Source organism: Budorcas taxicolor, chromosome 15 (genome assembly GCF_023091745.1).
Source record: "Budorcas taxicolor isolate Tak-1 chromosome 15, Takin1.1, whole genome shotgun sequence".
Lineage (NCBI taxonomy): Eukaryota > Metazoa > Chordata > Mammalia > Artiodactyla > Bovidae > Budorcas > Budorcas taxicolor.
This window is the reverse complement of record NC_068924.1, coordinates 34,858,711-34,883,127: the sequence shown is the minus strand read 5'-3', so window position 1 is coordinate 34,883,127 and position 24,417 is coordinate 34,858,711. Positions and strand designations below refer to the sequence as shown.

The following is a 24,417-nucleotide window of genomic DNA, read 5'->3' as shown; positions in this document are numbered from 1 at the left end:
ACCTTTGAAAAGAAAGAACAAATGTCTAAGTCAGGAAGACAGATGAAGACAGACAATACTGTATTTAACAGAAGGGTGAAACAGAAAAAAAAACATATTTAAACAGACTAGTCCACTTAAAAAACAAAACAATCATTAGGGGGAAACGTCAGAGACAGTCTATCTTCAAGCTTCTATAGCAAAAATACCATAAACACAAATCAAAAGGTAGAGAATAAGTTGGGGGAAATATTTGTAACAGAGAAGAGTAACATCTGGGAGTATCTCAAGGTAACTACAAGGCAAGTTAGAGTACATAACATCTTCTATGGAATAAGAACCCACAACCAGGACCTAACAAGTAAAAAGATTATGGGATGATATTTGCAGCATGATGCGATGTCCATGTGCAGAGTGTCTCAATAACACGCAGTGATTTGGAGAGACAGGGTTTTCTCTGCATGACTTAACTGCTTAGTTGCTCAGCTGTGTCTGACTCTGCGACCCCATGGACTGTAGACCTCTAGGCTCCTGTGTCCATGGAGATTCTCTAGGCAAGAATACTGGAGTGGGTTGCCATACCCTTCTCCAGGGGATCTTCACGACCTAGGGATGGAAACCAGGTGGATTCTTTACCATCTGAGCCATCAAGAGAAGCCCTGCATGACTGCCACTTATTAAAAACTCATGTGATCCTCACAGTAACTTTTCCTAAGATTCATGAAATTGGACCTCCCAAACCACATGGCCACAAGTAGCAGGACTGTTTCTGAAAGCCAAATTTGAACTTTCTGCTCAGTCGAAAAGACTGCAGGTGGTTTTTTACATTATTTTGAAGGAATTAAAATACCTCCCAACACATTCAGTTCAGTTCAGTCACTCAGTTGTGTCTCTTTGCAACCCCATGAATTGCAGCATGCCAGGCCTCCCTGTCCATCACCAACTCCCGGAGTTCACCCAAACCCATGTCCATCGAGTCGGTGATGCTATCCAGCCATCTCATCCTCTGTCGTCCCCTTCTCCTCCTGCCCCCAATCCTTCCCAGCAGCAGTGTTTTCCACTGAGTCAATTCTTCGCATGAGGTGGCCAAAGTACTGGAGTTTCAGCTTTACCATCAGTCCTTCCAATGAACACCCAGGACTGATCTCCTTGCAGTCCAAGGGACTCTCAAGAGTCTTCTCCAACATCACAGTTCAAAAGCATCAATTCTTCGGCGGTCAGCTTTCTTCACAGTCCAACTCTCACATCCATACATGACTACTGGAAAAACCATAGCCTTGACTAGACGGACCTTTGTTGGCAAAGTAATGTCTCTGCTTTTGAATATGCTATCTAGGTTGGTCATAACTCTCCTTCCAAGGAGTCAGCGTCTTGTAATTTCATGGCTGCAGTCACCATCTGCGATTTTGGAGTCCCCCAAAATGAAGTCTGACAGTTCCCACTCTTTCCCCATCTATTTCCTATGAACAGTCCTGTTTAATATTTGCAGTAAACTGCTGGCTTGATGGCAAAATCATAAATATGTAAATACTTCATGTAATTAAAAGAAAACCTAGAGATGCTTTGATACATCAGATGCTCCACATACCACCAACTAGTTTTTAGTCCAGAGCCATCAACACCCAACTTTGCCTACCTTACCTAGAGTTCGCAAAGATCTTGCTGCTAACCTTGCTTAGTTGTTACTCCTGAAAAGCTTGCCTTACGTTGTTTATTTCTTGGTTTATGACAGTTAGCCACTTTTAAGACATAAACACAGCAGCACAGGGATTAGAAAATTACATCTAACAGTAGGGCTTGAATTGGGTTTGGCAGAAACCAACACGATACTGTAAAGCATTTATCCTTCAATTAAAAATAAATTTAAAAAGAATTGAGTAGAATTTCCACGTTTCCCCCATTTGTGATTCCTCTATTCTCCCCACTAGGATGTGGGGCTGAGTCAGTTTGCACCCAACAGAGCTGGTAGGCAAGTACGTGCAGTGTTCTGAAGAATAAGGTGAAGTGGGTCTCTACTCCCAGAGCCCAGCATCCCACAAGACATCAATGCTACTTATGATACTAGTCTCTTAAAAACAAAGGGCTCTGCGTGACCATGTGATTTTGAACACAACTTTGATTACTGCTTTGGTTAAAGCTTAAGGGATTAAACATTTATTCAAGTGATAAACACCCCAAAAATGGTACATACATATGGCTTGAATTTTCGGACTCTAAGGGCTTCCCTTGTGGTTCAGCTGGTAAAGAATCTGCCTGCAATGTGGAAGACCTGGATTTGATCGCCAGGTTGTGAAGATCCCTTGGAGAAGGGAAAGGCTACCCACTCCAGTATTCTGGCCTGGAGAATTCCATGGACTATGGTCCATGGTGTTGCAGAGAGACAGACATGACTGAGCGACTCTCACTATGTTTTAAGAATTAAATATTCTGATAACACCCAACTAAGTAATTTTTATCATAACCCATCCAAAAGTTGCCAGCTTCATGCAGCTGAGCTCATCTCATGGTTCTTCCTGTTCCCTGAAGCCCTTATGTTTGAGCATCACCCATAAGACTGGGATCAAATATTACTACTTCCAAGGTCCCTCCATACTAGAGATGCCCTCCCCTCCAGAGACACTTTCATGTCTATTTTTGATACTACACTGTAGATAACATGAGAGATCTACATCAAATGTATCCAAATTACTTAGAGACGTTTGTCAAAATAATGTTACCACTTCCTAGTTTCTTCCAGTACCCACCAATCACAGTGAAGTTACAAGCTGCTCAACTAGTGGAGCAGTGAAGGGATGCGATGGATAGATGCTATCTTATTGCTCCCTGTGGAATCACACAATTCTAATGCTGGAACGTATGTCCACATTAAAGAGATAAATACACAAACAGAAATTTTTGGACCAAAAAAAAGTTACAAAACATGGTTCTGTTAAACAATGATTTTATTGCTTTAGTACAATACACACATTTATGCAACCAGGGCAGAGGCTGTGGATGACTCGCTGAAAGAAAAAAAAAGGTGGGGGGGGAGAGCTGGGTTAGTAAAAAGTCCTCTATATTTATACATAATCTGTTTAAAAAAAAAAAAGTCCTCCATATTCACACAATCTCTGAAAACAGCTATTTCCTAACAGTTAAAATAAATCTCCAATATATAAAATGCACCAAACAGATCAGTTCCTGAAATCAGTTCACTGTGATCAACCATAATATGAAGATGGTCACTTAGGCCTCCAAGAACTGGCCAGCATAAGGAAAAACTTTTCTGGTGGAAACTGTGAATGCTAGGATATTAATCATAGTGAGCTGTCTATTCAAAAATTAAAACAATATAAGCACCTGGGAGCAGAAGAACTTAAATTTTACCCACAATCTGAAAGTGATTTAAAGAGCATGTTTGTGCTCTATACGAGTCTACAGAAGTACCACCCTTTGTATCAACAAAACACAACCGCTCTACCTGTCTATGACTATTTTCTTGCTATAATTAAGAACTGAAAGACCATATAGGCTCAATCTAAAACATTTATGACCAGTCCTTTTACTATAATTACTACTCTATTTAATACTTGGCCAACTCCTATTTTTGTCAACTAAAAGGGTTGATAACTTACTATTTCCAATTGGGGGGTAGGACTCGTTTGGTCTTGTAGTATCGAGCCAACCGGTGAATACGGCTCTCAATCAGAATCAGACGGAATTTAGCATCTTTATCCTAAAAATAAAATTGACAGAATTCAGGAAAACCACTTAAAACTAAACATCATTTTAACAGAAGAATGTATAGACACCATGCACTTTAATGAAAAATTGCTTAGTGTTGTTAACAGAACCAGAGCCTAGGGTTTATGTGGCTAGCTTAGGTCCTTAAGGGAATTTAGGGAATTAACCCCCACCCCTGAAATCTCTTCTGGTGAAACTTTTATTTCAAACACTGTGATTTGTTTGTACCCCTTGGATAATTCAAATCATAGGCACTATATTTTACTGATATGAATTTAGTACAAATTCATCCTCTTACCTTTCTGTTCCTCTCAAGATGCTTTCGAACAGCAACAGCTTTCTTAATTAAATGATAGAGATCCTCAGGGAGATCAGGAGCAAGTCCTTTGGACTTAAGAATTCTCAAGATTTTGTTGCCTGTCACAAAACGTACTTGTGCAACACCGTGAGAGTCTCTCAGGATCACACCTGGAAAGGGAGTAATATAAATTCCCACACCATACATACAAACTGGAGCATGTGATGTCAAGACTGAGATCAAGTCACTTTCCAAGTTTCCCACCTGTAAAACACAGCTTACTTTTTATACATCAGACACCAACGACAGAATGCACAAGCGAAGCTCACTCAGACATCCAAGGAAGGTTTACCCAACACTAAGGAAACCCTTTCTGGTGGAAACTGCGAATGTTGGAAGACCATCATCATAGTGAGCTTGCTAGATCACAGGCCACCAAAAATCAAGGAGTCGTCAAAACAGCACCATCTGACTACCCGACAGTCTCTTCCTCTATATATATATACACACACCTCTGATTATGTATAACATCTACACTAGACCATACACTCAACAGAAGGCTATGGTGCTTTTTTACAATGACTGTATTCTCAGGATCCGGGATCACACAGCTGGCAAACATTTGCAGAATGCAGCCATTTGCACAAAATCACACACAGCTGAGGTTCAACCCACACCTGTGAGAAAGCAATGAGCACTCAGAGCAGCCAGTCCCAGCTTCTCCACTAACAGCTGTGTTCTGAGGCTTGTTTATATAGCTGCAACGTGCCTCAGTTCCCCCAACTTCAGGAAAACGTCTACTGTTTATTTGAAACTATGGCTGTCAGAATTAACTCATGTCATAAAATGGAAAGCGCTTATAACCACGCACCTAAGAGAGTGCCCAGCCCAAAGAAAATACTCATTAAACTTTGGAGCGCATTTTAATTATTTCACCGTCTTCCAAATAAGAGCTTGAGAGTTTAGCAAAGGAGGGCTAGGCCTCAGTCAACGGTAAAGTCAGGAAAACGAGCAAAAAATTTTCAAACCACATGTAAGACATTTAGCCCCACTGTTTTCAGCACGTTACACGAGGTCAGGATGAAGGGGCTACATTAAACAGACTCACTCACCGATCTGTGAGGGAGTCAGGCCCTTCTTGGCCAGTTTGTAGATCTGCTCCTTCACGTCGTCAGAAGTGAGCTTCAGCCACTGTTCGCGGGAGAGAAAGCGGCCTTAAGACGAGAAATCCGGGATGGAACCGAAGCGCAGCGGCACTCTCCACCCTCAAAACTGCGCTCATGCACACGTGGTCCCCGTCCTCCGAGGAACTGATGGCAACCCCCCCAACCCCCCCGCCTCCCGGCCTCTCCTCGGTATCCGCACGGTACTTACGGTGGGGACGCTGCGGCGGTAGGGCAGAGCCGACTGGGACAGGCCCTTCCTGGAGAGAAAAGCAGTACCGGGGTGAGGAAGGGAGCCCCGCCACAGCAACCCCAAACCTTATCCCCTCGACCCGCTGCCTACGCTCCTTCCTTTCCCTCCACCTCTAGACTCAGCCTTGCAACCCGCTCATAAACCCTAGCTCACCCGGGAGCGTGCATGCGACCCATGATGGCGGCGGTGTGGTAGCAAAAGGAGAGAGAGGGTGTGAAAGCCGCAGGAAGCCACCCTCCACGCAGGAAGTGACCTCACACGTCCTGGCTTCTGCTCCTGCAGGAGGCGGAGCTTCGCTGCGCGGTTCCCGGCGTCTGCGTGACTATATGTCCCAGAATGCACTTCGACGTGGACTACACTTCCCGGCAGGCATCGGTGTTTGAGAAGGCACTAGGCCGGAGCGGAGAAAAGGATCCGCCTCCGGTTTGGGCAGTTGAATCCAGATGAGTCTCTGGAGACACTGCTTACCCAGGATACTGTGGAGTTTGCTGCTGGACTGGGAGTGCGCTTGGAGCACATAGAGCTGCAGGGGTTCCCCGGCCTTGGGCAAAGTGGTTATCTGCGTCCCGTGACCCAGCGAGTTTGGGCGGCAGAGTTCATCCATACACTATTGCTCATCCAGTCAGCTGCGCCCAGGCTTGTCTTGACTCTAGTTACCTCAAGTCTGTCCCTCCCCTTAAAATACTCACAAGGGGAATTCCCTGGCCGGCTAGTGGTTATGATACTTGCCCTCACTACCTAAGGCCTCAGTTGGATACCTGGTCAGGGAACCAAGATCCACCAAGCCTGCAGAGCATGGCCAAAATTTAAAAAAAAAAAAAGCTTACAATAGCATGATGATAAGGGCTGCCTGTAGCCAACTGGTAACATTTCTTATCTCTAGTTGTAATCTTTCAGGGGAGAGGTGCATGACTACAAGCTGTCTGGTCCTGACCCCTGTCATTTCACAGTCATTTTACATTTTTAAAAAAACTCGTACATAATCCGTTCTCTGCTTTCCGTGTTGGTAACCAAAGTTTGTTTTATATATGTTAGTCAGTTTTGTCAGTAAGTTCCTTTGTACTATTTTTTAGATTCCATATATAAATCAATTCAGTCGCTCAGTCGTGTCAGAATCTTTGCGACCCCAAGGACTGGAGCACACCAGGCTTCCCTGTCCATCACCATCTCTGGGAATTTATTCGAACTCACGTCCATTGAGTTGGTGATGCCGTCCAACTATCTCAACCTCTGTCAGCCCTTTCTCCTGCCTTCAATCTTTCCCAGCATCAGGGTCTTTTCAAATGAGTCTGTTCTTCACATCAGGTGGCTAAATTATTGACGCTTCAGCCTCAGCATCAGTCCACCCAATGAATGTTCAGGACTGATCCAAGGGACTCTCAAGAGTCTTCTCCAACACCACAGTTCTTTGGTGCAACTCTCACATCCATACATGACTACTGGAAAAATCATAGCTTTGACTAGACGGACCTTTGTTGGCAAAGTAATGTAGTATTTATCTGTCTATAATCTTTAGGTCCATTCGTGTTGCTGAAATGTTATTATTTCATCCTTTTAATGGCTGAGTAATACACACTGGGGCTTCCCTGGTGGCTCAAGCGGTAAAAAGATTCAGCCTGCAATGTGGGAGACATGAGTTCGATCCCGGGGTTAGGAAGACCCCTTGGAGAAGAGAATGACTACCCACTCCAGTATTCTTGCCTGGAGACTTCCATGTACAGAGGAATCTGGCAGGCTATAGTCCACTGGATTGCAAGGTGGAACACAACTGAGCTAGGATGTACACAGCATCTTCTTTATCCATTCATCTGTTGATGGACACTTAGGTTGTGTCCATGTCTTGACTACTGTAAATAGTACCACTCTGGAAAAGGTCAGTTTTCATTCCAATCCCAAAGAAAGGCAATGCCAAAGAATGTTCAAACTACCATACAATTGTGCTCATTTCATGTGCTAGCAAGGTAATGCTCAAAATATTTCAAGCTAGGCATTAGCAGTACAGGAACTGAGATCTTTCAGATGTACAAGCTGGATTTAGAAAAGGCAGAGGAGCCAGAGATCAAATTGCCAACATCCCAACTTCCGTTGGATCATAGAAAAAGCAAAGGAATTCCAGAAAAACATTTGCTTCTGCTTCATTGACTATGCTAAAGTTTTTGACTGTGTGGATCACAACAGGAAAATTCTTAGAGAGATGGGAATACCAGACCACCTTACCTGTCTCTTGAGAAACCTGAATGCAGGTCAAGAAGCAACAGTTAGAACTGGACGTTAACAATGGACTGGTTCAAAATTGGGAAAGGAATACATCAAGGGTGTATATTGTCACTGTTTATTTAACTTATATGCAGAGTTTATCATGTGAAATGCAGGGCTGAATGAATGATTGCCTGGAGATATATCAATAACCTCAGATATGCAGATAATACCACTCTAGTGCAGAAAGCTAGGAGGAACTAGAGTGAAAAAGGAGAGTGAAAAAGCTGGCTTAAAACTCAACATTAAAAAACTAAGATCATGGCATCCAGTTCCATCACTTCATGGCAAATAGATGGGGAAACAGTGGAAACAGTGACAGATTTTATTTTCTTGGGCTCCAAAATCACTGCAAACAGTGGCTGCAGCCAGGAAATTTAAAAGACACTTGCTCCTTGGAAGAAAAGCTCTGACAAACCTAGACAGTGTATTGAAAAGTAAAGACATCACTTTGCTGACAAAGATTCATATAGTCAAAGCTATAGTTTTTCCAGTAGTCCTGGACAGATACAAGAGTGGGACCATTAAGAAGGCTGAGCTTCTTTAATTGTGGTGAAGAACTGATGCTTTTTGATTGTGGTGCTGCAGAAGAATCTTGAGAGTCCCTTGGACTGCAAGGAGGTCAAACCGGTCCATCCAAAAGGAAATCAATGATGAATATTCATAGAAAGCACTGATGCTGAAGCTGAAGCTCTGGGACTTAGGTCACCTGATGAGAAGAATGAACTCATTGGAAAAGACCTTGATACTGGGAAAGATTGAGGGCAGGAGGAGAAGCTGGTGACAGAGAACAAGATGATTGGATAGCATCACCAATTCAATGAACATGAGTTTGAGCGAACTCCGTGAGATAGTGAAGGGCAGGGAAACCTGGCATGCTGCAGTCCATGGGGTCTCAAAGAGTTGGACGTGACTTAGAGACTGAACAACAACAGTGAACGTTAGGGTTCATGTACTTTTCAAATTAAAACCTTTGTCTTCTCTGGATATATGCCCGGGGGTGGGGCTGCTGGATCATATGGTGATTTTTTTTTTAGTTTAAGGAAACTCCATACTGTTTTTTGTAATGGCTGCAAAAATTTATATTCCCATTAACAGTGTAGGAAGGACCCCTTTTCTCCATATCCTCTCCAGCATTTATTTGTAGGCTTTTCATGATGGCTGTATTAAAAAGCAGAGACATTACTTTGCCAACAAAGGTCCATCTAGTCAAGGATATGGTTTTTCCAGTGGTCATGTATGGATGTGAGAGTTGGACTGTGAAGAAAGCTGAGCGCCGAAGAATTGATGCTTTTGAACTGTGGTGTTGGAGAAGACTCTTGAGAATCCTTTGGACTGCAAGGAGATCCAACCAGTCCATCCCAAAGGAGATCAGTGCTGGGTGTTCATTGGAAGGACTGATGCTAAAGCTGAAACTCCAATACTTTGGCCACCTGATGTGAAGAGTTGACTCACTGGAAAAGACTCTGATGCTGGGAGGAATTTGGGGCAGGAGGAGAAGGTAATGACAGAGGATGAGATGGCTGGATGGCATCGCCGACTTGATGGACATGAGTTTGGGTAAACTCCGGGAGTTGGTGATGGACAGGGAGGCCTGGCGAGCTACGATTCATGGGGTCACAAAGAGTCGGACCCAACTGAGCGACTGAACTGAACTGATTCTGACCAGTGTGAGGTGATAACCTCAATGTAGTTTTGATTTTCATTTCTCTAATTATTAGTCAGTTTTCATTCCAATCCCAAAGAAAGGCAATGCCAAAGAATGCTCAAACTACCACACAATTGCACTCATCTCACACGCTATTAAAGTAATGCTCAAAATTCTCCAAGCCAGGCTTCAGCAATGTGTGAACCGTGAACTTCCAGACGTTCAAGCTGGTTTTAGGAAAGGCAGCAGAACCAGAGATCAAATTGCCAACATCCGCTGGATCATGGAAAAAGCAAGAGAGTTCCAGAAAAACATCTATTTCTGCTTTATTGACTATGCCAAAGCCTTTGACTGTGTGGATCACAATAAACTGTGGAAAATTCTGAGAGATGGGAATACCAGACCACCTGACCTGCCTCTTGAGAAACCTGTATGCAGGTCAGGAAGCAACAGTTAGAACTAGACATGGAAAAGACTGGTTCCAAATAGGAAAAGGATTACATCAAAGCTGTATATTGTCACCCTGCTTATTTAACTTCTATGCAGAGTACATCATGAGAAATGCTGGGCTGGAAGAAGCACAAGCTGGAATCAAGACTGCCAGGAGAAACATCAATAACCGGCAGAAAGTGAAGAACTAAAAAGCCTCTTGATGAAAGGAAAAGAGGAGTGAAAAAGTTGGTTTAAAGCTCAACATTCAGAAAAATAAAATCATGGCATCTGGTCCCATCACTTCATGGCAAATAGATGGGGAAACAGTGGAAACAGTGGCTGACTTTATTTGGGTGGGCTCCAAAATCACTGCAGATGGTGATTGCAGCCATAAATTAAAAGACACTTGCTCCTTGGAAGGAAAGTTGTGACCAGCCTAGACAGCATATTAAAAAGCAGACATTACTTTGTCAACAAATGTCCATCTAGCCAAGGCTATAGTTTCTCCAGTAGTCATGTATGGATGTGAGAGTTGGACTGTGAAGAAAGCTGAGAGCCGAAGAATTGGTGCTTTTGAACTGTGGTGTTGGAGCAGACTCTTGAGAGTCCCTTGGACTGCGAGGAGATCCAACCAGTCCATCCTAAAGGAGATCAGTCCTGGGTGTTCATTGGAAGGACTCATGTTGAAGCTGAAACTCCAATACTTAGGCCACCTCATGTAGAGCTGACTCATTTGAAAAGACCCTGGTGCTGGAAAAGATTGAGGGTGAGAATAGGGGACAACAGAGGATGAGACAGTTGGATGGCATCACCGAATCAATGGACATGAGTTTGGGTGGACTCCGGGAGTTAGTGATGGACAGGGAGGCCTGGTGTGCTGCGATTCGTGGGGTTGCAATGAGTCAGACTCAACTGAACTGAACTATTAGTGATGTTGAACATTTTTTCACATGCCTGTTTTGTATTTCCCTAGAGACTGAGATGAAGTGAAAGTCAGTTACTCAGTCATGTCTGACTCTTTGCAACCCCATGGACTATAGCCCGCCAGGCTCCTCTGTTCATGGAATTTCCCAGACAAGAATACTGGAGTGGGTTCCCATTCCCTTCTCCAGGGGATCTTCCCAACCCAGGGATTGAACCCGGGCCTCCTACATTGCAGGTGGATTCTTTACCATCTGAGCCACCAGGGAAGCCCAACTGACTGGAGCATCTCTTTCTGTGATATTTGGCCAAAGAAATGTCTATTCAAAAATTCTTTGCTTTCTCTTGAATTTTAAGAGTGCTTTATGTATTCAAGATGCCAGGTCCTTGTCAGATACATGATCTGTGAATATTCTCTCCCATTCTGTGAGCTGTCCTTTTACTTTATTATGCATATATGTATTTAATTTTGATGATTGTTGCCTGTCCTTTTTTGTGACATACTTTAAGAAAACCTGTCTAATTCTAGGCTACAAAGATGTACACCCGTGTTTTCTTCTAGGATTTTTAACTTCAGATATGTTTAAGTTTCTGATCCACTCTGAATTAAATTTTATGTTCCAAGAGTCCTACTTTATTTTTTTGCACATGGTTATCTAGTTGTTCACACCGTTTGTTGAAAAAAAAAAAAAATACTACTCTTTCCTCATTGATCCTGGAAGTCCTTTGTCTTTTGGTTTGTGATTAAAACAAAAAGAAACCCAAACAGATGTGAAAAATATAATAACCAAAATTAAAATCTCAATGGATGAGGGTTAAACAGTTGAAGAGAGAAGTAGTGAATTGGAAAAGAATTCAAAATAAATTATTCAGAACTGAAGAAAGTTACTGATCCATATATTTAAGAATCCTAAAGAGAAAAATATAAAAAGGTGTCCACTCATTAATACAGACCAAACAAGATTATCCCTAAGGTAATAACTGTGGAAGGACTGTGATGGGATTCATTCATGGAGTTCATTAAACTGTTGTCTAACTTTGTATGTCTAAAATTTGCATGACAAAGTGTTTCAAAAAATAAACTGGCTGTAATTAAGTTACTGCTCTTTCATGGTCTCTGGCTCTTTTACATGTTACCTCTAGAATTAGAGAACCACAGCCTTACTGGTATCATTCCAGGATGGAGGTATGGTATTAAGAACTACATTCTCTGTTCTGAAGATGTATCTACAGCATGGCTGTTACTATACTCTTTAGTATTTAAATAAACTACCAAAGGCAGGGACCATACTAATAGAAGCATTTCACTTCAGTGAAATGGTGATGGAACGCTAACAAAGTGGCAATCCAGACCTTCCAAGAACCACACTTAAATGTCAGACACTCTCTGGACACTTTTAAGGGCAAATCACAGGCCAGTTCGTAAATTCAGGATTACCTGAAGCTAATAAACTCCTGGGTGAGATGCAAAGAGAGCAACAGTGAGCTCATTATCAAAGTTTGAAACCAAAAGTGTTAACATATTGATGAAGAGAATCACAGCACAGTTCCTTTGTTCCAGAAATATTTTAATACAATCATAGTACAGTTATGAAGTCACATTCAATCCACTGAATATATTTAAGGTATTAATAAAAATATTATACATCTTTATTCACTACCTTAATATAATTAAATTATTTGGTTCTTACAGATGAGACTAATTGCCATATATATTCCTATTTGCACTGCTAGTCAAACAGCATGTAAGTAAATCCATGGACTATGGTAGTGGGGCTTTATCCATTTGTGATCTTAAATCTTAAGTATCAAATTGAATGTTTTCTTTTTTAAATGCCACGTGAATCATAGAAAAAACAGTCAACCAATTTAAGGCAAAATATTGAAAGTTTCATACAACATTAATTTGAAAAGATAAAAGAATATTTTATCAAAGATCATACATGCCTTAACATTGAGATACCTACAGATTCTTATAAAGGCAGTAATAAAAACATCAGTGCAAGTCTTGGATTCCTCAGTACAGAAAATAATAGGTTCTTTGAGAAACCATTATTTTCAAATTCCAAAACACTGCAAGGGGAAAAAATTCTGCTTCAGTTACACTATGATTATTACAAAATGTATTTTTAGCTCCATTATTCTTTACACACAGTCTTACATGTAGCATAACTATTTTTACTCAATAAAGATAGGTGTGAAACATTGTGATTATACATAAAAATTAGTGTCTTAGCTAGTTTGTTTAAACATTTGTTTCAGATGTACTTTAATGCAAGCTTTAAAAAAATGTTTCAAAAAACAACCAATTTAAAATTTATTGATAGTTAAGTAGTGCAAAGAGGCGCCTCTGTCAATTTATTTTTTGGTAAGGGCTGACGATTAGCATTCACAAAGGAATAACTTATACTTAAAATACATTTCATATATATGTGTTTTTTAATGACCAAAGAAGGCACATAATGAGTTAAATTAAGAGAAACATTACCACTTGTTTGAACTCTGGTTAACTATACAGAGTATATAATATACACTTTTGGATAAGAATCCATATTTCTTATAATTGAAAAGTGACATCCCACTCTCTAGCTCTACTGTTTGTAAAAGACACTGCCATAACAAGACTGCAACTAGGCAGTATACACTGAGTCCAAGTAACAGTGACCTTTTACCAAGACAGTACTTTTTTTTTTTTTAAACAGTGGCTAAGTGACAATTCATGGAATGGAATTAGGTCTTAAAAACAAGTGAAAATATCTAGTACTTTTTTACATTTGCAAAGCTACTTACACACTTTAAGGAAATGTTAACTGTATATGGAAAAAGCAAATAAATGGTGGTGCTCTGATCTGCATTTTAATTAACTTATTAAATAGACAACACATTTTAATATAAAAAAAGACATTCATATATGGGGTATCCTACAAATGGACCATTAGTGTTAGGCACCAAAAATTCAAGTTTTCTTTTTAACCTGTCCCACTGATACATCTCAGCTCTTCTATGTCTGCTCTGAAGGTATCACCATTTACATTAAATATCTGCACAGTTTATAAAAATTCTGTTCTGGGCAACTGAATCAGAGATTGTCCTTCCTTTCTTGGTATTTTTCATTGCATATTTTATCAGTTATCTCACAGCAACTAGATTGCTACAATCTCTTACTACTTAAAAGTGTCTGAATTCCTATTCTAGCCATGAGAATTAATATTATATATACCTTTTTATCCAAACTAAACAATTTATGTGTGAAGTTGAATGAATACCTAATAAAAATGAAGCCTATTCTTAATGGTTACTATAGAATGATTTCAATCATGTCCCTAATGATTCTAAATATTGTATTAAGGAAAGTAATTCATGCGAATGTAAAATGTTTACATATGTTGAGTAAATCAGACAAACTGTGCCAGAGTTCTTGTCCTGGGCCTCTTGTGAAGAGTCTGCCCTACTTGTGGAGTTCTTCTACAGAACAGGAATGGACATCTGGGTGCACACATTTTCTCTTGTTTAATGAGAGAGTGGAGTATAGATACATAGGGGTGAAATTATCAAATTTCAATGCACACTCCTGGGAATAAAAGTAGGATTATAATGGAATGATGGAATTTAGTGTACAGTTATGTTGATGAATCTCATTCAGTTACTGGGCAATAAAAACATGTATCAAATGGCTGATGTTTAAATAAGTTATACATCTTAAGTATAGAAAATTATCTGTCTGTGGGAAAAACATTAGTAAGTGTACATAACTTTTTATATTAGTAAAAAGTGAGTGAAAACTACTGAACTATTTATCAAGTCAGGAAAAAACTCAGAATGAAGTACCAGAGAAGCATATGAAGTTAAGGCACCATTATTTACAACTTCAGTGACTGGCACTTATTCTGAAAAAGGCTTGAAAGACATGAATAATAAAAAGCAGTGTTATTCTCCCTACTCTATAAACTACTTAGTAGTTCTTAACTATTTATTATTTGTGCTTTGCTTTTCGGCCCTATGAATAGCAGCTGCATTTTATGGTAACATCCTGCACCTTTCCTCTCCTTTGGTGTTTATGAACATCCACAGTGGTAAAGGCTGTCAAAGGTGCAAAAGAGGAAAACAAACGTGCTGTGTCTGTGTAAGAAACAACACAAAACAGATGGCTGAACTGACAAAATAGTATCAGACCACACTAAAGCTATGACTCAATTACTCAAGAAAGGATTAATTCCTTCACCAACTCAGTCTTTTTTAGGACTTATTATATATTAAGTTTAAGATTTACAGCATTCTATACAATGACTTTAAAATAGCAATGATGTCAACAAATTCATAAAAGTTAGTTCAGTGACTGTTGGTCCACCAGATGTGTTGAAATGCAGCAAGTACATTTACTGTATAATTTCTGTCCAAGTATAAAAATATACAAAGTTCACATGTGTGTGTACACGTTTATATAACTGTTCTTGCTTCCAAAGCTCAGAAATTCACTAACTTACAAACAGGTTGCTGCAGTTAGTTGATACCATTTAACCGTCTCTTTGCTCAAGTTGAAATCTTTCAACGGCAGGGTTATTCCACCCAAGAAAAAGTTCTCCCGCAGAGATTCTGCACTTAGTACACTTAGCTGAAGTTCTCTCTGTCTTAGGGATTCTTTGCTATATCCACTGTACACAAGCTATAGCAAAGACAAAAAGAAACAGCAGATTACAAATTATTTGTCTGGTTTTTAGGATTATTTTATGTAAAAACATAAGAAAGATTATTAGAGTGACTTCAATTAATAACACTGACTATGACACATCTGGTAGAATTTGTCTCATACTTTAGATACACACGTTGTATTTCAGGAGTCTTGGATCATACTGTCATTCCTCCCAGTGTCTGACATTCAAATGCACAAAGCAGAAAATTACTATTGGCTAAAAATTAAAAACATGGTTTTTCTGAAATGGAGGTATGGGGAAGGGAAATTACAAAGCAGCCTGCCTTAAGATGATTTAATAGATCATCTTTAAAAGAGAAATGGAAGAGAATGGAAGAAAAAGAGTAGAAGGAAGCAAGTTGGGAAAAAGTAATTGTAATAATTTTATAAAAAGTGAGTGATTACAATCTCCAAAAGGAGATTGTCTTTTTTTCTGGATTTTATATACCATGAGGTGATAATTTCTGATTATCCATCATTCAGTGCAAACTTGCCAACTACAAATGCAGTTTATAGCAAATCTGGAGTGTTGTAAAGCTACTGTCTTTCAAACACTGCATTCAGCACAAAGTTTTTTTCAAGAACGCTTCACCATAACTTCTGGGCATTATCTCCTTAATCAAGTCCTCTCTGTTTGACTAAGAAAACTGAAAAACTGACCACACTTCAGTTTCGTGAAAGTATATAACACTAACTAGAAAAAGACAATACTACTTTGTGAGAATAATACCAACTATCTTCACCAAACATTTTATATGCTTTTAAACTACTGAAAGGGTATTCCATGGTTTTCATAAATTTACATCCTTGATGAAAATTCAGTATTATTTTGCTTTCAAATCCCTATGTGGAAATTTTTATGTGGATACAGTGTTAACATACATAAATAATGTGGTGTTTATGCTCAAACAGTAGTTGACTAAGAGTTAGCAGATTTTAATAGATTTTTAACTTACCATTTCATTGAATGTTGGATTCCTAGTTTTTCGTGAAATTTTGGTTTTACGTTTGGATGTTTTGTGGGTATCTGGAAGTAGGTATGTTTTGACATATGGATTTGGGTCAGCCCCATCTTCAGTAACCTGTAAAGAAACGCATTCCCTTAACAGTACTGCTTCCTACCACAGAATAGGTTTCCTCCACAATCATCACTATTTGTAATCACTCACAAGATCTTTGATGTGCATCACCATGATGAAAAGAGTACCATTTCGGTAAGAGATAGATAATTTCACTGCTCCTCCTATTTGGCCTTGAGCAGGACTGAAGGAACCTACATCTGAAAATACAAAGATGTTTATTTTTATGTGATGTTGCTTGCAGTGGTTCAAGCTGCAGCAAAAATTTTTGCTTTAATTCCAGGATCCTCACATGTTGGAGAAAATCTCATTCTCACTGGTTATAGACAGTAACCCCACTGTCACTCCACCACATCCACAGAGAAGTTACAGGCTTGCAGGTCATACGGGAGCCATGAATTATCAATAAAGAAAAAAATAATCTCACCAGCAGACCTAGCTATTCCTTCAGCTTTCTCATCACGAAGTAAAGGGTGGAAGAAGGTACAAACAAGGTCACACTAAAGTGGAAGAGAAGAAAGATTCATCAATTTAAATAGTGTGCACCACACAAAAAAGTATGTTATTATTTTTCAGTTAGGATAGTCACCTCTGCTACATCCGTTGAAGCACTCATCAAACTCTGTAAATAATTGTTTAATTCAATTTTTCTCTTGGCTGCTACGTCTTTTACGTGTGTTCGCCCTAGAACCATTCTATTAGGAAAGCTACAAAAGACAGACAAAAAGAAGTGGGATTTAAGTAATTTCATTTGGGAGTATTTATAGAATCAATACTCAGAAATACTCTTTTATACAGTGAAATAGAAAGTGGAGCCTTAATTCACTATAATTTTTTGATTTCTTTTCTAAGTACTGGAGATGAAACAGTTCAAGTATACATCATCCTTTTATGACCTTGGTACAAAAGGAACGTTGGTTTTGTTAATACACTATATTTATTGCTTATTTCCTACTTATTTCTTCTCAAGATTAACCATTCACAAGTATGCAGATCTTATCCTCCAAAACAACCATTATTCAATAATCACAGCTAGTGTAGATACCAGTAAAATGCCACAGAGCTCAAATCATCTTAACTGCTAATTTTGGTGGCAACAGAAAAATGAGACTGCACATGGAAATAAACTCATACCCACTTTTCTGCCTCCTTAATTTTGAAATCTAGTCTGAGAAGAATGTGAGTAATTCAACACAGGAATTTACTGGTCATTATCTACATTAAAAACTGAAGGTTTCCAAGGGGCATCAAAAACAAACCTAAACACTATCATTTTGATGACTGCAGTGTCTCAATTTCTTATTTTTCAGAGAAGCTCAGTATGACCACAATAATTATTCCTGCAGTGATTTAGAAAGCTAGAAAATCCCATATATTAAGATTGTGATCATTTATTCATTCAAGAAAAACTTAGTTCCTTGTTTATGTCTAGTACATATTAGGCTCTTGGAATACCAAGGAAAATTAGCCACACACAGTCCATAGTCATACATAGTCCATTTTACACTAACTTAACACAAAGCTTTTGACCTGTACTTGGTAATAAAGAAACTATTTCCTATTAAAACAACATTAATGAACAAGAATGAAAACATACCCTGGTAACTTCCAAAGTGGAAAAATAATACTGAGCTTATTGTGAAGTTCCTGAAACTCATCAAATGTTCGGAACACAAATGATGGCTCAAGCTGTCCATCCCTCAAAACTCGGACTACATAAATCTGAAAGGAAATCACATCGCAAACATGTTAAATTTATAATATAACCTTTCTTGATAGAAAATTTTCAGCTTGATCATTATATGTACCAAGGGCTCTTCACTTTGTAATATGTATGTCACAATAGGAAATAACAAATATAAAAATCAATGTATTTAATTACCTTCTAAGAGTATCTTTAACTATTGTCTAAGATAAGAACTGGAACATGAAAGGCATTCTATTTCTCGGATTAAATAAATGTACTTTCCAAACTTATAAGGGCAGTGCATTTTCAATGAAAATATTAGCAAGTAAATTCATTAAAGAGAGCAAAGATGAAGGCAAAACATAGTGTGACAGGGTGATGGGAAAAACCTGTTTTACTGGATATTTAAACTGCATTATAACATACTTTACAGAGTAAAATACTGGTGCACAAAGTCATTTATATCTACAGACGACCAGAAATAAATTCAGGGATATAAACTCAGTATATTTAAAGAAGGTATTTATAAATCATTGGGGGAAACAATGGATTATTCAATTAAATGGTGTCCTAAAATATTCTGTGAACCTATAAAACTTTACTAATAACAGCTGAAAATCAAAATACTAGTGAAGTCACTTTCTAAACTCTATCAATTTGTCAAAAATTTAAAGGCTGACAGGACTGTAAAATATTATCCAGCAAAAATATTAGCACAAAAATAATAGCAAAAAGATAGTAGTATTATACTATTGAAGGGGGAAAAAAGCACACTGGAAGATTCTGTTTTGTTCAAAAAACAAACTTTATGTGCATATTTTATAATACTTCGTCCCTAGAGAGTAGAATGAGAACTTAGATTTTTAATTTATATACTTCTATACTGGTTGACTTTGTTACACTGTGCAAGCTTTACCTTTGAAATTAAGAACAAACTGAACATAAGGAGAAACGTAAAACAGCGTCACCCTTTCAGTCTTGTCTCTAAAAAGAAGAGTAACATTGGTCCCTCACGGCTTTGGAGCAAATTTACCAAGAAATAAACACCGAAAAACAGTTTAGGGATGCTCCAAGTACATTTAGGGGTTTTGGACCATCCATGGAAGAAAGAAGTATGAAAAGAACAAATGCTTGAACTTTAGCAGAGTCAGTGAAGGAAGGAGGAGAGAACAAGACTGCATGCATGAGTCTCTACTGATACCAAACAAACTTACGTAATGTTTATCTGGGTTGTATTTCTTATGGTAAGTGAAAACAGAAACTTCCTTGATTCGACCATCTTGTCTAAAGGAGTATGTTTTGGGTGAAAATGAAAGGATCGGCTCATCATTGGAAGGAAGACCAGAAAAACGCAACTGAGCAAGGTTATGAATGAAGAAGTTAAACTTTGTGGCAATGCTTCCCAAACTTGATTCAATCAGTCTACAAAATAAAATGTGTTAACACACTGAGAAAACATTCTCATTTATTTAAAATAAACAATTCCATTCCTTTTAAAAATAGTAAGTACATTCTCACTTTGTCAGGATTCCCTTTGCCCCACAGGCCAAAAACCTGTTACAATATATCTCACCCAACAAAAATATTTTAGCACAGGAAAGTTCCATCCCATCCCACTGTCTCTAAGAAATGATGCTTGGATTTCTTAAGCTCTGTGGGGTCCAATACTAATTTTAATAGCTATTAGGGATAGAAGATGGTTGGTATAATGCCAAAAGATGGTTCATTTTATTCACTTTAATAAATATGGAAGGCAGTAACTAAACAGACATACAAGAAAGCAACAAAGTAATCCAAAATTCCAAAACCCCATTCTATCAAATAGTCCGACTAGTTAGAATCTGGTATCTTATTCCTTCTTCAGAAAGTTGTCATTTCTCTCAGTTGGAAGAAGAAGTTTTGACTAGATGCAGAGTTTGGTGGGGATAAATTTGGAAGGCAAGCCTGAATAAATCATTGTAGACAAGCAAAGGAAAACAGAATAAAGCAATACACAAAGAGGAAACTGTCAAAAGAAACTCTCTTGTGTGAGGGAAATTCACACAAAAGAGTTTGTCCTTGTTATGGAGTGAATGTTTGTGTCCTCTAAAATTCACATGCTAAAGCCCCAACTCCATAGGGCCTTTATGGAGACAGTGTCCTTATTATAATGACTTTCTTCCTCCTTTCTCTTCTCCCTCCTTCATGCGAGGAAACTGTGAGAAGGCAGTCAGTCGTCTTCAAGGTTGAATCCTCAGCAGGAAGCAAACTGGCTAGCATCTTGATCTTGGACTTCCCAGCCTCCAGAACGATGAGAAGATTCATTTCCTTTGTTTAAGTCCCCTATCTATGGTATATGGTATATTGGTATGGCAGGCCAACTGACTAAACTTAACATGTCTGCTTCACAGTTTGGCCCAGGGGAGCCAACAAGTCTCAATAAACAAAACAAACCTCATCAATATCTAAATTATCAGCATTAGTCTGGAAGGCTATACAAAAGTCAGCTTCCTTCAATTCAACTCAGCCCAGACTCATGAGACCAGTGTAATCTACTTCTTCTCCACTGAGAGGAATAAGGCAAGATAAAAAGCAAAGAAAAGAACATGAGCCTATGTGCTCCTTCCTCCCTCCTGTGGCATCTAATGAGGTGGCACCACCAGTCTGTGACCAACCTGGTCACCAGACGTGTAGAACATATTTGCCTACAGGAAGATTTTCTTTAAAAGTAATAATCACAAGTTCAAATGCCAGTCACTGGAATATGTGTTTCAAGCACTACATCATGTATTAACAATTTAACAGCAGTGTCTCAGAGTTCACTGTTTTAAGCACTTACGGTATCCATGAAAATTGTTATGGCAGAATCTTAAAAGATACAGTGGTATAGATATCATTTTAGGAAAAATCCTTTTATCTGGCACTGTAGAAAATGTTTTGCAAAAACTGTTCATAAATGGAATGTTTAGAATTAAAATCATATATATTCTAAATATAAGATCATATTTTGAGATAAATAATTTGGGGGGGGGCACACTGTATGTCTTGCAAAATCTTAGTTCCTTGAACAGGGATTGAACACAGGTCACCACTGGGTGACTCAGTGAAAGCGCTGAGTCCTAACCATGGGACCACCTGGCAATTTCCAAAACAAATGTATTTTTTAAAGTGCTATTGCCAATCCTTCACATTTATTCAGTAAATAAACTTCTGAAACAAGCTTTTAATAAACCTGCTACTTGATAAACCACAGCTAATACTGTGAATCACAATTTTTTCTTGTTAAGTCAGAATTTTGATATATAGCATTTGTTTAAACTTGCGTCTTCTCTAATATACTTAAATATACCTTACCTAGTAAAGAAGATTGTAGCTTCTGCATCTGTAGTTTGGGGCTGAAGTGCATCTCTAACATATTTCAAATCCTGAATACTTGTAAGTTCTGGTAACCCTGAAGGAATCATCTATAGAAAGGAAAAAGGGCTTGTGACTCAAACTTTTTACAAGTCTGTTCCGCACCACTCCCTAAAAGCAGACCAAGTAATCAGAAAAAAAGCAAATAAACGACTCAGAGTTTTGAGGAGTTTGTTAGTATTTTAGGTACCTAAAATCTCTCAGAAATAAGAAAAATCTTGGCCAAGGAGGTCAACTGTTGGAAGTCACAGTCTATGGAATAAAAACTGTGAAATCCAAACCTTCTGTGTAGTCTTCCGTTTCTATATCAATTTCAGTCACAATAATCATAGGACTTTTTTTGGCTTGTTCTCAATATACATCCAAAAAAACAAATAAATCTTAAGAGCACAGCTTAATGAATATCCAAAATCTGAACATATACAGGTAACGACAAAAAATATTCACCAGCATCCCATATGACACTCGCAGGGTCCCTTTCAGATACTATTCCCGCTTATCCCCAGTGTATCCACTTGAGGGTCCTTTTTTTTTATTGCATGGACATATAAATGGTGTCTGGCATATTTCACATGGCAACATTTTAAAATATTTCAGTAATAATATACCTGACATTTAAAACCAGAATAAATTTTATTCCAAAAATCACATAATATCTATCTTTAGATACTGAAACATAGAAGAATTAATATAAAATTAATTAAATACTTGTAAATAACAGAGTTACCAGTGAAAGGAGGTTAAGAAAGAGGTTTGTTTGCTTTCTTATCAAGTTGTAGGCTTGACAGCAGAGGTCCACAAACAACTGGAAACGAATTGTGGGCTTTTCACCCCCATTAATGACATACGCCATGTCAGAGGTCAGCACAAAAGGAGCCCGATCCCTATTTCAAAAGTACAAAAAAAAAAAAAAGAAAAGAAAGTATATACAAAGTATTATTTACAGAAGATATGCAAATAAGTGCTATTGCTATTACATGGTTATTGAACTAAAGTTACCTGAGCCATAGCAATTTCTAACTGGGTTACTTAATATCAGGAAATTCTGAATTTACATAATTCTAAAAAATTCACATTTTAAGGAAAGCCATCATATAATCTCATTATTTGGGTAGAATTTATATATATTTTCCAAGGTGATTATCAGTCTACACACAACCAGAGATCAAACAGTACATACAAATGAATATAGAGAAAACTTTTCTATTTGTTGCCATTATACAATTGGGAACATTTCTAATAGGTACCCTAACTAGATAAGACAAAATACACCTTAATTCATTCAACAAAGGTTACACACACATATACATTCTTCTCTATTACATGGTAAACTCATCTTTTAAAGCCTTTTTCATCCCTAGTTATGCTAAAAGGGAGCAACAAGGCAAAGAACAGCAAGAAAATTTTTTTAAAACTGAAGTTTAGTTGATATAAAATATTATGTTACATGTATAGAATAAAGTGATTCACAATTTTTAAAGATTCTCCATTTATAATTATAAAATATTGGCTATATTTTGTATGTTGTACAATATATCCTTGTAGCTTATTTTATATGATAATAGTTTGGGACATTAATTTGTGAAATAGGAAGTGCCTCTATTTTCTTTAGCAATAATAACAATAGTAGTACCTTTTGAAGCTACCAAACATCTGGGCGTGGCCCAAAAACTTTCCGAAGTCAATATGAAACATGTGTCCTGTGCTTCGAAGCATTATATTGTCATTGTGTCGATCACAGATGCCTAAAACATAGGTGGCTACACAGCATCCAGCACAAGAATAGATAAAATTCTCAGAAGCCTATAATAAAGATAAATTATCTTAGGAAAGATAAAATTATCTTAGGAAGGAAATATAAAGGGAAAATAAAATTATCTTAGGAAAAAGATTACTTTTAAAGGAGGCAGGGTTACAAAGATTAAAGTAATTTATCACTCATTGAAAACATAATTCTATTCTACTTTCTCAAAAGTTTGTAAACTGGGTTATGGTAACAGATACCAGTTTTTCAAAAGTAAACACCCTCGTAAGAGTTATTGCCCCTTCTGTCTAGCTTTTGTTTCACAGCAGGTAGAGATTCTGCCAGTTTCTACTTAGGGTATAATGTGCCTTTGAACATCTTTTAAGCATCATGTTTCTGGAACCCTGCTCTTCACAGGCTCTGCTCCTTACCACAAGCTGTTTAACACTGGAACAAAGATTAATCTAAATAAAGGAATTTATTTTTCCTTTTTTGGCGTGTAGGAATGGCATGTGTAAAGAAAGTAAACTTATATCTTTAAACATCTAATAATATAATGAGTGTGCTTTATCATCCATTTAGTGACTATGTGTCATCATCAAGTTTCTCAAAGCTGGAAGAACTTTCATGTTAGCCCCGCCTGTCCTAGGGATTAAATTAATAATATAATATCACATCAGTCAGTCAGTCAGTTCAGTCGCTCAGTCGTGTCTGACTCTTTGCGACCCCATGAATTGCAGCACGCCAGGCCTCCTTGTCTATCACCAACTCCCGGAGTTCACTCAGACTCACGTCCATCGAGTCCGTGATGCCATCCAGCCATCTCATCCTCGGTCGTCCCCTTCTCCTCCTGCCTCCAATCTCTCCCAGCATCAAAGTCTTTTCCAATGAGTCAGCTCTTTGCATGAGGTGGCCAAAGTACTGGAGTTTCAGCTTCAGCATCATTCCTTCCAAAGAAACCCCAGGGCTGATCTCCTTCAGAATGGACTGGTTGGATCTCCTTGCAGTCCAAGGAACTCTCAAGAGTCTTCTCCAACACCACAGTTCAAAAGCATCAATTCTTCAGTGCTCAGCCTTCTTCACAGTCCAACTCTCACATCCATACATGACTACTGGAGAAACCATAGCCTTGACTAGACGGACCTTAGTCG

The 24,417-nt window shown here is 38.4% G+C and overlaps 2 protein-coding genes and 1 non-coding gene across 3 annotated transcripts in view; all 3 read right to left on the bottom strand.

Annotated features, from left to right (window-relative positions):
* Nucleotides 1-2,903: 2,903 nt before the first annotated feature.
* RPS13 (ribosomal protein S13) lies at nt 2,904-5,675 on the bottom strand. Its single transcript, XM_052652520.1, has 6 exons — nt 5,570-5,675; nt 5,375-5,423; nt 5,113-5,191; nt 4,001-4,170; nt 3,594-3,694; nt 2,904-2,981 (listed from the first exon to the last, which is right to left on the bottom strand). Exons 1-6 carry the CDS (start codon nt 5,590-5,592, stop codon nt 2,948-2,950), a joined length of 456 nt encoding a protein of 151 aa, XP_052508480.1. The 5' UTR covers nt 5,593-5,675; the 3' UTR covers nt 2,904-2,947.
* LOC128061043 (small nucleolar RNA SNORD14) lies at nt 4,326-4,415 on the bottom strand. Its single transcript, XR_008200664.1, has one exon. It is a non-coding gene; the product is annotated as a small nucleolar RNA SNORD14 (small nucleolar RNA).
* A 9,471-nt stretch (nt 5,676-15,146) lies between the features above and the next one.
* Nucleotides 15,147-24,417, bottom strand: part of PIK3C2A (phosphatidylinositol-4-phosphate 3-kinase catalytic subunit type 2 alpha) — a 75,802-nt gene continuing 66,531 nt past the window's right edge. The window contains exons 23-32 of the mRNA XM_052652576.1: nt 23,156-23,325; nt 22,250-22,406; nt 21,463-21,572; nt 19,344-19,551; nt 18,040-18,164; nt 17,032-17,149; nt 16,870-16,942; nt 16,533-16,642; nt 16,320-16,445; nt 15,147-15,336 (exon numbers count right to left, since the gene is read on the bottom strand). Of these exons, the coding sequence (XP_052508536.1) occupies nt 15,154-15,336; nt 16,320-16,445; nt 16,533-16,642; nt 16,870-16,942; nt 17,032-17,149; nt 18,040-18,164; nt 19,344-19,551; nt 21,463-21,572; nt 22,250-22,406; nt 23,156-23,325 (1,380 nt within the window). The 3' untranslated portion in view covers nt 15,147-15,153. The remainder of the gene's footprint in view (nt 15,337-16,319; nt 16,446-16,532; nt 16,643-16,869; nt 16,943-17,031; nt 17,150-18,039; nt 18,165-19,343; nt 19,552-21,462; nt 21,573-22,249; nt 22,407-23,155; nt 23,326-24,417) is intronic.